At 37.3% G+C, this 16215-nt stretch overlaps 1 protein-coding gene and 1 long non-coding RNA gene across 20 annotated transcripts in view; one reads left to right on the forward strand and one right to left on the reverse strand.

Moving 5' to 3' along the window:
- The window catches only part of MYBPC1 (myosin binding protein C1), a 90901-nt gene that overhangs the window by 44436 nt on the left and 30250 nt on the right, over positions 1-16215 (forward strand). For all 19 annotated transcript variants that reach the window (XM_509309.8, XM_063787022.1, XM_009426102.5 and 16 more), the window contains 8 exons: positions 3175-3341; positions 5424-5556; positions 7523-7647; positions 8800-8905; positions 10016-10182; positions 11988-12150; positions 13423-13529; positions 13860-13993. In XM_509309.8, coding sequence (XP_509309.3) covers positions 3175-3341; positions 5424-5556; positions 7523-7647; positions 8800-8905; positions 10016-10182; positions 11988-12150; positions 13423-13529; positions 13860-13993 — 1102 coding nt within the window. The remainder of the gene's footprint in view (positions 1-3174; positions 3342-5423; positions 5557-7522; positions 7648-8799; positions 8906-10015; positions 10183-11987; positions 12151-13422; positions 13530-13859; positions 13994-16215) is intronic.
- On the reverse strand, positions 7480-11802 carry LOC107967615 (uncharacterized). Its single transcript, XR_001708217.3, has 2 exons — positions 11573-11802; positions 7480-7788 (listed from the first exon to the last, which is right to left on the reverse strand). It is a non-coding gene; the product is annotated as an uncharacterized LOC107967615 (long non-coding RNA).

The following is a 16215-nucleotide window of genomic DNA, read 5'->3' on the forward strand; positions in this document are numbered from 1 at the left end:
TATTGAAATTTTGATGTAGATGAAAATACCATGAGTATTATACAGGTCTATCCCGAGGCTTGGAAAAGAATCAGAAGTGCCTACAGAAATTTGGCTTTTTCTCCTCACTGTAACTTAACATAGCCATGCAGACAGGGTCATGTGCAGCCACCATGGTAAGTAACTAAAGATATGTTCCAGGTGCATTAAGGAAATGCTGGAGGTGAGAGCCCTGACCTCACATTTCAGTACAAGATAGATGCTTCTCTTTACGATTTGAGATACAATTAAGTAATGGAGAGAAAAGGAAGGAATAGGCAAGAGGTCATTGGTGTTCTTATATGAAATTTGATACGACTAAGTATGTGATAAGAATGGAGAGTATCTTGGCATTTTAATGAAAACTGGTGAGGATGATTGGTTTTATAAATTTACCAACAAAACTGACTCAGGAAATCACACTCAAAATTATCATCTTTATTACTGGTTTCCTTCATATAAATATTCACCTCATGGATCTATGTAGGACTCAGTGACTTGTGCCTCTTGTTAGCTGTTTTAATTATATCTAGCTTGATAGCTTTAAATCCTCTGCCAATGTCAGGAGGATACCTGAAATACGTAATGTATGTGTGCAATTCTTCATGGTTCAAATACAAATTTAACATAATCCAGTATGGCATAATTTTATAGTCTGGGGACTATATTTAGGCTGGAATGTGACAAAAATAGAGCACTAATAATCTAGATTGAGGGAACACCCCGCAGAAAATATGTACATATGAACATACATATACATCTTTTTTGGGTTTTTCTTTGAGACAGGGCCTCACTTTGTCACCCAGGCTGGAGTACAATGGCGCAATCTTGGCTCATTGCAGCCTCGACCTCCTGGGCTCAAGCAATCCTTCCACTTCAGCCCAAGTAGCTGGGATGACAGGCATGCACCACCATGCCCAGCTAATTTTTGTATTTTTTGTAGAGACGGGGTTTCACCATGTTGCCCAGGCTGGTCTCGAACTCCTGAGCCCAAGTAATCTTCCCACCTCAGCCTCCTAAAGTGCTGGGATTACAAGACTGAGCCACTTCACCCGGCCTATACATATACATCATAATTGTGACTCTCCTAGACTTCCTACTAAAATATTTAAAGGATGTATTTGAAGTGTTTACTGTTTCCAGGAAGTAGATTTAGTGGATCTGGCAAATTATTACCAATATTCCAATTTCAGGACAATTTTCTTAAGCTTTTCGATTTTCTCATGTTAATAAAGGATGTAGCTGTTATTTCAGTGAGATGAAGATAATGCTTGTGTCTTGAGTTTTTAGGAGGCACATTTTGCTAATGGTGTTGTCTAGTCCTTCCCATCAAGATTATTGGAGAGACCAGTGACCTTTCACTTCCCTCTATTTTCCAGGAGTTCTGCCTCAATGTCCCCCGAACCCACTGGGCAAAAAGACTTACATGGCAATGTAAAATGGAAGTTAGATATTTAGATGTCATCCTTGCCTAATGCCACCCTAAACTCTATGTTAATATTTATAATCTCCTCCCCTGCATATTTTATCCACGATTACAACCCAGTATTTCCTTCTCAAAGTACACATGAGTATAAAGATGACACTCTGGGCTGGGTGTGGTGGCCAGCACTTTGGGATGCCGAGGTGGACGGATCACTTGAGGTCAGGAGTTCAAGACCAGCCTGGCCAACATGGTGAAATCCCATCTCTACTAAAAATACAAAAATTAATTGGGTGTGGCACACACCTGTAATCCCAGCTACTTGGGAGACTGAGGCAGGAGAATCGTTAGAACCCAAGAGGCAGAGGTTGCAGTGAGCTGAGATCACACCACTTCACTCCAACCTGGGCAACAGAGTGAGACTCTGTCTCAAAGAAAAAAAAAAAAAAAGAAGGCACTCTGAAACAGGTGTAATGAATATGGCAATGCATACAGATGTAACCCATCATTCCCTAACATGATAGCATGAATTCATTTTCACACTGATATATAAGATGTTTGACCAGTTTTCCAGAAAATCATATCCAAATCAGCATTACGGTAAGCAGTCATTGTAACATTTCCAAATTAACCTGATAAAAATAGTAATGTAAATGTAAACAAAATCAGGATTATTTATTCAATGAAGGAAACCAATTTGTTTATACTAAGCCTGTTTTCCAAGAGTGTTTATTTCTGAATTTTATTTTTATTTTATGTTTTTAAAAGAAAGGAAGACAAGTGTAAATCTTAAATCTTATTTTTTAAAGTCATATATGTTCTTTATGTGTTCTGTAGTCAATGATCAAAAGTTGGGGTCATAATTTTGGTATGCACCCTAAGAAGTTACTTTCCCTTGTTCATGGTGCCCTAAACCATTTGCTTCACAGTTTAACATTTGTATTTTTATAACTCATACCCAATTTGCTTCCAAAAAACATTCAAGACAGTACTTTAAGATGAAACGTAAGAAAAATTTTAAAACCTAGTCTCCTTTCCCCCTGCCAATTTAGAAAAAAAAATTTTAAACCGTCAGTATCCATAAAAACCATGTGAAAAACAAACAAAAAACTCATGGCAGTTTCAATTTTTTTTTTTTTTTTTTTTTTTTTTTGTATTTTAAGAAAGGTAAAAAATGGTTCATGTACTTAGTTACTAATATGGTAGGGAAAATGCTATTTGCAAAATCCAAATGTTTGAAATAATGTATTTGTACTGTCTCCATATTTAGCTAGGGTGTGTACATCAAAGAAAATAGAGATCATTTTTATTTCATAGGCCAAATCTAAACCTTTTAGTTCTAGTCCAATTTTCAATAATTCAATATCCACATCCTAGATGAAAACTGTTAAGTTTCTCAAAATCCCATCTTCTAATTAGACTTTAAATTTGAAAATAAGTAAAATATATTTTTAGGCTATTTCCTGATGTCCTCTACTCCCCCTAAAATTGTTTTTATTAACTAGGAAAACGAAAGGTGTTACTATAAGGGCACACATTTGATCTTCTACTACCTGCAAGTTTCCCTAAGACTTCTATTCCAGCAAGCAAGACTTGACTTCTGGGCTTCAAGTACTCAGGCTTTAAACAGAGCTTTTTTACACTGAACTGAAAAAGCAGAATTATACCTCGACCTTCGTGGTCTCTAAGGGTCAGTGCAGCTACTAAACTAGACCGTGGTTCTCCCCGGTTAGGGAGGTGAAGCAGCAGGAGGAAGAACCCCAGGTGGACGTATGGGAGTTGCTGAAGAACGCGAAACCCAGTGAGTACGAGAAGATCGCCTTCCAGTATGGAATCACCGACCTGCGCGGCATGCTCAAGCGGCTCAAGCGCATGCGCAGAGAGGAGAAGAAGAGCGCAGGTGAGCGCGCCCGGGGGTGAGGCAGCGGGGCCGAGGGGCGTGGCAGCGTTCGAAAGCCTTGACCGTGAACCCCATCCCGAGCTCCTTCCAGTCTCCCGCGGGGTTGGGAGTGGGGCTGGGTAGGATGCAGGGGTTACGCTTGTCTTGACGGACAGCTCCTGAAGGTTCAAGGTAACAGGAGATTCATGGTCCACATACAACGTAGAATGGAATAGTACATTACCCCCGCGGTTACTGGGAATTTCTCAGCCGCCCCCTTTCTCCAGCCTCCACATCCCCACTCACTGTCAAATTATTGATTTTTACTTAAGCAGAGTGGACTCTTTCGCCATCCTTTTCTTTCACCCACTTGATGGCGTGTGGAGAGTTCACTTTCTCACACCCAATATGGTTAGCAAAATGTTTTGTAAAACCAATAAGCAGCTCCGTGGGGGTCTGAAATGGGTCCAGTTTATTGTGGTCTGAAATACCTTTTTAAAGTGGAAAGAAAAAAAGGAGAGAAAGGAATACATTTTACGCTGACCATTAGCTCTTCGAAGCTTCCTATACTCGGTCATTATTGGTTATGGGTTTTATGACACATCAGGTTAGTAATATATCAATCCTATTATTATTATTTTGTTAATGTTCCAATAGAATTTAAAGATTTTTACCACCTCTTTTAAAAAAAACTGACCTTTATTTCTGAACTTCCTGGAAACTGGTTGAGAAATGGCCCCAGAGAAATGTAGTAGGGTTTTTTTTAGTTTATGTAGTTCAGCCATTCCCACTATCCCAGAACTCCTGAAGTTATGTTTTTGAGAGGTGTGTGAATACTACAGGGGAGAGCCAGCTGACATCTCTTTTCCCCAAGCTGAACTTTGTTATTTTTATCACTTAGCTGTGAATTCATCTCTTAAGGTGTGTGGTAGATGGCTTTTTTAAAAGCTAGGGTTTATTTTATCTTGTTAAAATATGAGACAGTGAGCTTACCTAAACGATAGTATAATAAGGTTGGAATGATGGAAATACAAGCATGACAACATGAAGCATTTCACATTTGTATTTTCCAAACTGCTAAATGAGAATTATTATCTTTTAAAAAGCAGGAAAAAAACTTATTAAATTAAAAAAAGAAGTTAACTATCTTTATTTAGGACCCTTCAAAGACAACTTTTTTTTTAATTGCTGTGTTCTATGTTATTTAAAATATTTGGAAATCCTGAATTCCTAAACGTATGTGCAAGGGGTGTTTTTAAAATGCCACTGTTTGGGCAAGTTACCACAGTATAAAAACTTTAGTAAGCCTACTGTTTCAATTAGTCAAAGGCATTCGATTTAATATGAATCACTGAATTTATCTTATAAATTCTGTGGTTAAAAAAACCATCTGTGACATAGAAGAAGTGCAGAAATAAGGCCAATGACACTAACAGTAATTGTGCTGGAAGAATAAGCATGTTCTTTTATTTTTATTTTTATTTTTTTGAAACAGGGTCCCATTCTGTCACCCAGGCTGGAGTGTGCAGTGGCATGATCTCAGCTCACTGCAACCTCTGCCTCCCAGGTTCAAGTGACTCTCGTGCCTCAGCCTCCCGAGTAGCTGGGATTACAGGCATGCACCACCACGCCCCATTAATTTTTGTATTTTTAGAAGAGACAAGGTTTCCCCATGTTGGCCAGGCTGGTTTCGATCTCCTGGCCTCAAGTGATCTGCCCGCCTCAGCCTCCCAAAGTGCTGGGATTACAGGAGTGAGCCACTGTGCCCAGCCCCAGCGTGTTTTTAAAGTTCACTTTCATCTGAACGCTTTATAGTGTACATTCCCTGAAGAATTAGGTCATTTTTAAAGCTTCTTCAATGATTCTTTTCTTACCTTTCTTCTAGAAACATGTGTATTCTCTTTTCAATTTAAACCATCTTATTGTATATAAGTCAACACAGTGTTCGAAATATAAAGGATAATTTGGAAGGTTTCTGATTTTTTTCTTCTTTGAGATTCATTTTTTCATTTGCTTTTAGGTTCTCCTACATGTATTGACTATTTAAATTCATAGCATATATATACATATATTAACATACTTTTGCTTCTTCTATTCTATCAGCTTTTGCAAAAATTCTTGATCCTGCATATCAGGTTGACAAAGGAGGCAGGGTGAGGTTTGTTGTGGAGCTGGCAGATCCAAAGTTGGAGGTGAAATGGTATAAAAATGGTCAAGAAATTCGACCCAGTACCAAGTAAGTGGGCTTTGCAAAAATCAGTGATAGCTCTACAGTAAATTAATCAAATAGTAGTTCGACTGACTTTTCTGAGAATGAAAGGATATTTATATTTTCATAATACAAAATCATATGGAGAGAGAGTAAACATTTAAGTCACATTTTATTTATTATGGAAACATGATAGTTCTATATAAACTAAACCTTTTTTTATGTTTAATTCTAAAAAACTATTTAAAGTGTTTTCCAATTATGGTTTTGTGTCGCTATAGGTTATATGTGATTATTTCAGAGTATTGCCAAATTTCTCCCAATTTTAAAAAATAAAATTGAAAAATAACTTGCAATCCATATTTGATATGCCACCTGGGAATCCCATCTTATAATTAGATGACTTTTGCTTTTCCAAAATAACGACTATATTTCATAATGGGTGAATACCTTCTATTTTCAATTCAGGTACTGTTTTGAGCACTTGCAATATTGCATATAAAAGAAACTCTTTAATGTTGAGATAAAACAAAATGTGGGTCAAAGCCTGTGTTTTATTATTTAATGGAGACGGACTAAAGACAGACTAATCCCTGACGTCTGATGGTATCTCCAGTCTATTATAAAACTACTTTACAGGGATCCTCCTCAGCCTGAGAGATTTTCAACTCCAATTTTTTTTTAGGTTAACAGGAGCCACGTGTACATTTATAAAAGATGTTAATCCTGGAAAGCTGTTACTTGTGGAGTACAATTAGGTGGTTTCCAATTTCTTAATGTGGTCATTGCCACTAGAGTGACTTTGTGATGATAACATTAATATCTGGTGTAAAAATCTCTTGAAGATGGCCTGAATTTACCAAAAACATAATTTTAATTGGTTATCTTTATGTAGAAAATATTTTTAAATATCTTGTTCTTGAAGGCTTCAATCTGAGAAATTCCCAAAACAGTGTTTTTAGTCTATTTTAATCCCATCATGTGCTCCTCCATAATACAGATCACAGATAATTATATTTTACAATCTTCTTGGCTTCTAGTTTTTTGTTTCTAAATACTCACATTCTTTCTTAGTACATGTAACTGTATGATAGCACCAGTTCTTGAGCTCATTTAAGAGAACATCACATTCTATAGAACTGCTGCGTGTGTTTGTGGTTATATCACATTATTTCTTAAATTGTATAATCATTTATTCACTCAAGGAAATCTACTATACCACTGGGATAGGCACTGAATAGATCTTATTCATACATCAATGAATAAGATCAAGTCTCTACCCACCTATAAAGTACATGAATTGGTTAGTTAAAGAATGTACAGAGTTAAAAATCTGACACCCTCAGCCAACTCTATCTTCCAACAGTGGGTTAAAAAAATTAAATAGCAAATATGTGAGTACTGATTTTTATTTGAAATAAAAACCTTATGTAAAAGAAAATTATAATGGAAATTAAATAGTATATATAAATATGCTTATATATTATGTATTATAAAGATAAAAATTGGTTTTTTTTTTTTGGTTTGACGTTAAACTGTGTAAGATATGATACCTAAAGAGCAGATCAAAATTATATCCCTGCTGGGCACGATGGCTCACGCCTGTAATCCCAACACTTTGGGAGGCTGAGGCAGGAACGCTTGAACCGAGGAGTCTGAGACAAGCCTGGGCAAGATGGTGAGACTCAGTCTTAGAAAAAATAAATTAACTGGGCCTGATGCCCCCACACCTGTGGTCCCAGCCACATGGGAGGCTGAGGCAGGAGGATCACTTGAGCCCAGGAGGTCGAGGCTCCAATTAGCTATGTTTGCACCACTGCACTCCTGCCTGTGCAACAGAGCAAGACCCTGTCTCAAAAAACAAAAAAAAACAAAAAAAAACAGATTCTTGACTTTCAAACACTACCAAATTACAAGCCAAATTTGCTGGCAATAAAGAAAAGAATAAAATCACATTCACAGACTCTGTTTATTTTCATCCTATTCAAAACAGATACATCTTTGAACACAAAGGATGCCAGAGAATCCTGTTTATCAATAACTGTCAGATGACAGATGATTCGGAGTATTATGTGACAGCCGGTGATGAGAAATGTTCCACTGAGCTCTTCGTAAGAGGTAAAAATGAAATCTCTTATTGTGGTGACCAGGAGCTGTTGGCTTCTTCTCCCAGGGATAATGATCAAAGCGAAAGTAACTGAGGCTCCTCTACACTGGCAGTTATTATGGATCCTAACGAGTCTTCTGGTTTGTTGAAGACTAGGACAGCAGAGGGGAAAAAGAAAACCTGCTGAGTACAAATGCCTCATGTTTTGACTCAAGCCAAGCACTATTTTGCAAAAATAATTATTCTAGTTATAGCTTTGAAACCCAACAGATTTTACTGGATAATCCTTGTTTCACACACTCAACTGATCACAAATAGGTTTCTCTTGAAACCAGCTTCATTAATAAGTGGTTGGTACCAAGCACACTGAAAATGATCATTTACTAAGACATTGTGAAAAGACCTGGAGGGTGTGAATACAGCCATGTCTTCCTTATTTTCTTTATGAGGGCTTCTGATTACAGACAACTCTGAGATCTCTGTCATCCATCTGGAACTAGGATCAAAGATTTGAGTTTTATATATTCTCCTTCATCAGAAATGTCTAGCATTTAGTGTCTTCTTTGCTAAAAGAATAATATTTGATATATGTTTTGTTTGTTCTTGAGAACAATAATTGATTTGACTTGGAGAACTGTGAAAAAATTGGGAGAATTTACCCAGAGTTGCCTGCTATTTATTTTGCCAAGAACAGACATAGAAAACAAAACAAAACAAAACTCACAGACAGCCACAGTGGCTCATGTCTATAATACCAGCACTTTGGGAGGCCAAGGCACGTGATCATTTGAGATCAGGAGTTCAAGACCAGCCTGGCCAATGTGGTAAAATCTCGTCTCTACTAAAAATGCAAAAATTAGTTGGGTGAAGTGGCATGCACCTGTAATCCCAGCTACTCAGGAGGCTGAGGCAGGAGAATTTCTTGAACCTAGGAGGTGGAGGTTACATTAAGCCAGGATCACGCCACTGCACCCCAGCCTGGACAGCAGAGTGAGACTCTGTCTCAAAACAAGAACAAAAACAAAAACCTCACTTACTGTTATCACCATGTCAACCATAGATGTTGCTTTCTCACTGTTGGTTTTTCATCTGTGAACAAATCAGGGCTCATGGGATAGGCTTTGGATATTTAATGATTCTGATTTCCCCTTTTTGTATACTAGAGCCTCCAATTATGGTGACCAAACAGCTGGAAGATACAACTGCTTATTGTGGGGAGAGAGTGGAATTAGAATGTGAAGTGTCTGAAGATGATGCCAATGTAAAATGGTAAATAGCCTTAATGAAGTCTGTCCATTTTTAATAGACAAAAAAAAATTGGACCTTCATAGTTGATGGAATAGGAAGTACAAATAGCTTTTAAACCTTTGAAAAGAATCTCCACCTCATTTGTGTTAGTAGAGATGATAAATAAAAGTATACTAATATACTGGGGTTTTTCCACTCGTGAGACTGAAAAAGAACCAGAGATCTATGTGGGTAAGCACGTAGGGAAGTGGGTACTTAATACTAAGTGGATGACTCAAGTTTACCCAAGTCTATTTGACCCCAAAGCCTATGGATGCTCTTAACCTTTATAGCAGGCTTCCTCTCACTATGCCCTATTGGCAACTTACATGAAAAAACATATTTAGTGTTTAGTAAGTTTAGTAAGACTTCTTTAGATGTCTTCTAAGTGGGCTTACTAATGATAGTTGTGTTAATTCGATTTTAGAAAAGTTTCTATTTGATTTCTATTTGCAATGATTTTGAAGTACATATTTACATGTATTTTTCATGTAACCCCTAGTCACTTTATTTTCCTAGTACCTCAGGGGAAAAAAAATTAGACTGAGAATCACCAATTGCTTTTAGAAATAAGAGTGTATTTGTTTTGCTCAGGTGGGGAATGTTTTCTCAGGTTCCTTGTAAGTAATCTTAAAATTAAAAACTAGAAATTTTAAATCTTAAAATGAAATGTTATGTTGAAAGGTATAGTAAATTACACAGCAGGATTTGTAGTAATTGGTACAGTGTAGATTGTTCATTCTAATAGAGAATCATAGTTATCCTTAAAATGCATTAAATGATATTCTTACTAATGTGCTTCAAGAGCCTACATGGGGGTAATATCCACTCTTAGCAGTTGCACCTGATTCATCTTGAGTGCGAACAGGTGGCTCGTGTTCTTTTAACACAATTTTGTAGACAATATTTGTTACATTATGAATCTACTGATGGATAAAGAGATTGGTTCGTACATTTTTTAATTCAACAAATAGTTCTTGTGTGTCTCATAGCCTCCAGAAATTCTTCAGGATATTGCAATAAGCAAGATGGACAAGGTATTTTTCCCGAAGGATCTTTTACAAACCTTTTTAATATTTTATCTTAATTCAGGTTTAAGAATGGTGAAGAGATTATCCCTGGTCCAAAATCAAGATACCGAATTAGAGTTGAGGGTAAAAAACACATCTTGATCATAGAGGGAGCAACAAAGGCTGATGCTGCAGAATATTCAGTAATGACAACAGGAGGACAATCATCTGCTAAACTTAGTGTTGACTGTAAGTGAGACTTCTTTAGATGTCTTCTAAGTGGGCTTATTAATGATGGTTGTGTTAATTCGGTTTCAGAAAAGTTTCTATTTGATTTCTATTTGCAATGATTTTTAAGCATGTAAAATGGATTTCATTCCAGCTAAGTGTCTATGTCAGATCAATCAGGATATTTAAGGAAGGAACCACAACTCAGTTTAATAGTAGAGCACCAATATTAGGAAGGAAGTATAAAAATCACCTGCCAGAAAAGTTATAATTCCAAGACCGTAAAAAGAGGGGATAAATACTTAGATATGATGTCATATCCTGATAATGTTAGCTAGCTGTTCATCAAATAACCATTCAACACTCTGCAATTACATTTGGCATGAGAAGAAAGTAATTCAAATCAAAAGGGCTCAATTGAGAAGATTGTAAGAGCTAATTTGCTAATAGGCTTCAGAGGCATGAGAGAATTAATGTACTTCCCTCAATGCCCTCTACTGCTAGTCAGTTAGCAATGGCAGAATCTCTCCCAATTTGCCATAAAAATTAAAACAGCAAATATCTCAAGATGATGTCACAAACAGAGCAGAAATCTTACTTCCACATTTATTGCTTAGTCCAGTTGCAGTTCTTATAATCATTGAATTATTCAGGATCAATCCCAATACATTCCTTATGCTTTATGGAACTGTGGCCATTTTAGTTTAACATCAAGAAGTCTTTCAGCCATAGACAGATCCTTATCTGATATTTGTATTCATTTAAAGCAATTATAATCCATTCTGCTATGATGTAACATGTGCATTTCTAAAAATAATTATGCTATGCAAAGTCATGCAATAAAAACCATAGGGTTTGTAGGGGAAATGGGATTATGGGTATGACACTCAAGAATTTTGCTGGTTTATTAGTCCGTTCTCATGCTGCTAATGAAGACATACCCAAGACTGGGTAATTTATAAAGGAAAAAGGTTCAATTGACTCACAGTTCCGCATGGCTGGGGAGACCTCAGGAAACTTACAATCATGGCAGAAGAGAAAGCAAATATGTCCTTCTTCACATGGTGGCAGCAAGGAGAAGTGCCAAGCAAAATGGCAAAAGACCCTTATAAAACTGTCAGATCTCATGAGAACTCAGTCACTATCATGAGAACGGCAGCAGGGGGGTAACCGCCCCCATGATTCAATTACCTCCCACCACGTCCCTCCCATGACATGTGAGGATTATAGGAACTACAATTCAAGATGAGATTTAGGTGAGGGTACAGCCAAACCACATCAGTCAGCGACATATTTTTTAAAATATAAGAACCCAGTAAAAAGTAGTAGCACAGTTTTACACATGCTAAATGGTTAATAAATATAATAAATATGGCACTTAATGTTGAAAAAAGACCTGAGATTTGCTTACAGAATTAATGCTGGAAGTGTTGTGGCTTGCGAACTGTTGTGAAGCAGTAGAAAGAGGATTATTCAAAATCTGATGAGTAGTTGTGACCTCAGATGTAAATGGGTGTGGCTTATATCACATGGATGAACTGAGGTAGCTGATAGATGTTTGAGGTGTGAGTCTGCAGATTTTGTGCATTCCTTGCTGGGTCATTTCAGCGGGATGCAATTTTCTGCATTCACCTAGTTTTTCTAAGGAATGAAATTGTACAGAATCAAATGTGAAATTATCCTCTAATATATTAATTGCATTGGTACAGCTTCTCACTTTCAAAACAAACATTGTAGTAGAGCTCACTATACCATTGTGAAATGCCACCATCTTGGCCTGTTGGGAGTTTGGGCTTGGCATTTGTGATGGTCTATCATTTCTACAGTGAAACCTCTGAAGATTTTGACACCTCTGACTGATCAGACTGTAAATCTTGGAAAAGAAATCTGCCTGAAGTGTGAAATCTCTGAAAACATACCAGGAAAATGGACTAAAAATGGCCTACCTGTTCAGGAGAGTGACCGTCTAAAGGTGGTTCACAAGGGAAGGTAAGCGAGCCAGGTGACCCGCAAGTGAGGTTTGGTCCCATTTCTACTTTCTCCATTTTCTAAATTACATATTTGGTGAGGATATTTGAAGGGTAGCCATAGGGAGATCATCTATTCCTGATTCTTTGCTTCCAACTAGCAAGAAGGTGTGATTTCTCTGTTGTAGAGCATGTCCTACTCATAATCCTGTATCTGTACCTCACACTATGGTACTTTGTCTATTCAAAATCCATTCACTCTTTTTCCATTTAAACATGAAGTTAGAGGCCAGGAACCATGGCTCATGCCTGTAATCCCAACACTTTGGGACGCCGAGGCAGACGGATCAATTGAGCTCAGGAGTTCAAGAGCTCCTGGGCTACATGGCAAAACCTCATCTCTACAAAAAACACAAAAATTAGCCAGGCGTGGTGGCATGCACCTGTAATCCCAACTACTTGGGAGGTGGGAGGATGGCTTGAGCCCAGTAGGGGGAGGTTGAAGTGAGCTGAGATCACACCACTGCCTTTCAGCCTGGGAAACAGAATGAGAGAACTTGTCTCTAAAATAAATAATAAACATGAAGTTAGAGGAAAAATACTGAATTCTAATTGAGGACCTGATCAAATGGATTAACCGTCTCTAACCAATAAGTGTCACAATGCCTTCCCACAAATCTTTATTTGTGTAGGGGGCATAATATCCTAGAATCTGGCAAAGATCTAAGGCAAGAGTTTAACTTTGAATTCATGGGCTTTTAGGATATCATAAATGAACTTTAGGAAGCCCCATAACTCCTGTGAAATTGTGAGAAAATTCTGTGTATACAAAAATACATACTGTTTACACAGAAAGGATTCATAGTGTCCATCAGATATTCACTGGTTTGTGACCCCAATAAAGTTAAGAGCTATTGTTCTTAGGGTTTGGGATGTAAAGCCAAAATCAAGATTATTCTTGGCATCTCTTGAATCTTAAAGTATAGCATTATTGATATGTTCTATTTTAGCCTTTTTAAAGCTATGAGATAAAAAAAAAGAATAATAGACTCTGCATATACAATAAGAAGATTCTATTTGTGGAGATAATTCCATATAGTCCAAAATAAAGGTTTAATTTGAATCAATAAGTAGGATAATTAAGGCTTCTCATCCTCTCTCTCTCTCTCTCTCTCTCCCTCTCTTTCCTGCACTAAAGAAGTTAATCAGATAAAGGTCAAGTGTCTTTTCAGTCTGGGTCATATATAAACTAGATCTTTGGAGTCTTAGAAATACATTTTCCTTGTTTCCTTAGGATCCACAAGTTAGTGATAGCCAATGCCCTCACTGAAGATGAAGGTGATTATGTATTTGCACCTGATGCCTACAATGTTACTCTGCCTGCCAAAGTTCATGTTATTGGTGAGTAGATAAAATAATTCATTGCATAGTTGTGTTCTTTTTTGTTTGCTTTTGCTTACCCTGGAATTATAATATATTCAAAACTAAGTGACATTTAAGGAAAAATACATCAATTGGTATTAATCACCAATCAGAAAGATTGGTGACTTATACCAACACCTTACAATAAAATGGTTTTGCAAGGTGCCAGGCACCAACTATCTTGACTCCTCTTATATTCTTTTTGATTAGATAAAATATTGGTTACTACCATCATACTAGCCAAACATTAGTGCAGATATTCACACAGAAATGACTGTCTGATAACAAAGACTATGCTTAATATTCTAGATCCTCCTAAGATCATCCTGGATGGTCTTGATGCTGACAACACAGTGACAGTGATTGCAGGAAACAAGCTTCGTCTTGAGATCCCCATCAGCGGAGAACCACCTCCTAAAGCCATGTGGTGCCGGGGAGATAAGGTTTGTTTTATGCTTGCACACACTCACATGCACACACAGATATGCATACACACTGCCTACCCCACCCCTTGCCCTCCATTATTCAGATGAAGGTAGAAAACAAATAAATGTACAGCAGTACAGTAAAGATGTAATTCCTTTGAAAAAGAAAGATGACTGATTTTCAGGCAAATCTGATCATCATTAATTTACTTCTCATATTTCTGACTATTATGTAGCAAAGCATGTTTTGATGCACAGTGAAAAAAGCCTCATTTTTATTCTAATGGAAATTGGGGGGATGAAAAAGAAAATGAATTATTAAATAAATAAATGAACAAAGTCACTTTGGATAGTAATAAGTACAGGAAGATAATAAAAGAGAAGGATACAATAGCAAGTAACTGCATAGTCAATGGCAGCCTCTGTGAAGAACAAGGAACCCATTATGTGAAGATCAAAGAGAAGACATTTCCATACGGAGGCAATTGCAAGTGCAAAGGCCAAGGGGAGAGAATAAGCCTGATGTGTTGGAGGAACAGAAGGAAAGCCAGCATGGCTGGGGCAAAGTGAATGATTGGGAGAAATACAAGTGAGGGTGAAATGGTAGAGTAGTGCCAGCTCCAGTGTGACTCCGTGGCTTTCTACAAAAATAAAAGCAAAAAAAAAAAAAAAAAAAAAAAATTACATTTAAAAAGAAGACATGAGGCTGGGCATGGTGGCTCATGCCTATAATCCCAGCACTTTGGGAGGCTGGGGCAGGCAGAACACCTGAAGCCAGGAGTTCCAGACCAGCCTGAGCCCGCATGGAGAAACCCCATCTCTACTAAAAATACAAAAAAATTAGCCAAATATGGTGGCAGCATGCCTCTAATTCCAGCTACTCGGGAGGCTGAGGCACAAGAATCGCTTGAACCCAGGAGGCAGAGGTTGCAGTGAGCCGAGATCACGCCACTGCACTCCAGCTGGGCGACAGAGTGAGACTCTATCTCAAAACAAATTTTTTTAATGTTAAAAATAAAATTAAATAATAAAAAGCAGAATGAGACTTCTACTTTCAACCAGAATTGAATAACAGGAACCAGATTTACCTACTCACTTGAAATAACCCCCAAAATAGACAAAATATGTGAACAATGGGTTTCAAGACATTGGACATCAGATCGTGAAAGACAATGACTATGAAATATGATAAACAAATGAAATAAGCCCTATAATTGCCTCAAGCTTATTGCCATAAAAGAGTATCCAGGCAGTGGCACAAGGAAGAAAAACCTGGACAGAACCCAGTGGACTCCCTAAGTTTAGGACTCCCATTGTACAAGGAGACCAAGGCAGCTAGAGTTCATAGGATACATACTATACATACTGGAGGAGAGAGCTGCACAGAGAGTCCCCCTGGAGCTCTGCAGAGGATCACGCTCAAGTATTCAGCAAAGATCAGTGCACATTTATGAGGAAACTACCCAAGATTCAAGAAAGGAACATATGAAAGGATTAAAGAGAAGTGGACTGGCACTCACACAAGGCCAATAGTAGTGCCTGTTCCCCCTAGCTAGACATGAAAACCTCATCATTCACGGTGCGTTGAGTAGAGTACTCAGGAAAGCCTTGCCTTGGTTGCAGGAATAATTAACCCTAGACTGAGCACTGTCATGGACCCACCTAATAAGTCATAAAAACAAGTCTAAAAGATTCAATCAATTTCCAAATAATTTAATTGCATTTCAAAACAAAGCTCAAGATTTATATAGGAATACAAAAATATCAAGCACCCAACACGACAAAATTAGCAATATCCTGCCATCCAGTCAAACATTATGGTAGAGAAATAAGCAGGAAAACACAGCTCAAAATGAGAAAAGTCAGTTACAGCCAATTCAGATCTCACATGTAAATTAGATTAGCAGTCGAGCATATGAAAATAGTTATTTTAACTGTATTCCATATGTTCAAAAAGTTAGGTGGAGAAATGTTAAGCTCTCCATTTAAATTAAATTTAAGAGAAATTTAATAAAATAAAATAAAAATTAAGAGAAGGTTAAGTGAAAAAAGTGAAATGAAATGGAAAATATAAAAAGATCCAAACCGAATCACCTACAGATGAAAGCAATAAAATGTCTCAGATAAAAAATATGTAGATGGAATTAATAGCTAATTAGACATTGAAGGCGAATTTGAAGACATAGCAATAGAAATGATCCAAAATGAAACACAAGAGAAAAAGTCCAAAAAAATTTAAA

Source organism: Pan troglodytes, chromosome 10, assembly GCF_028858775.2.
Source record: "Pan troglodytes isolate AG18354 chromosome 10, NHGRI_mPanTro3-v2.0_pri, whole genome shotgun sequence".
NCBI classification, from domain to species: domain Eukaryota; kingdom Metazoa; phylum Chordata; class Mammalia; order Primates; family Hominidae; genus Pan; species Pan troglodytes.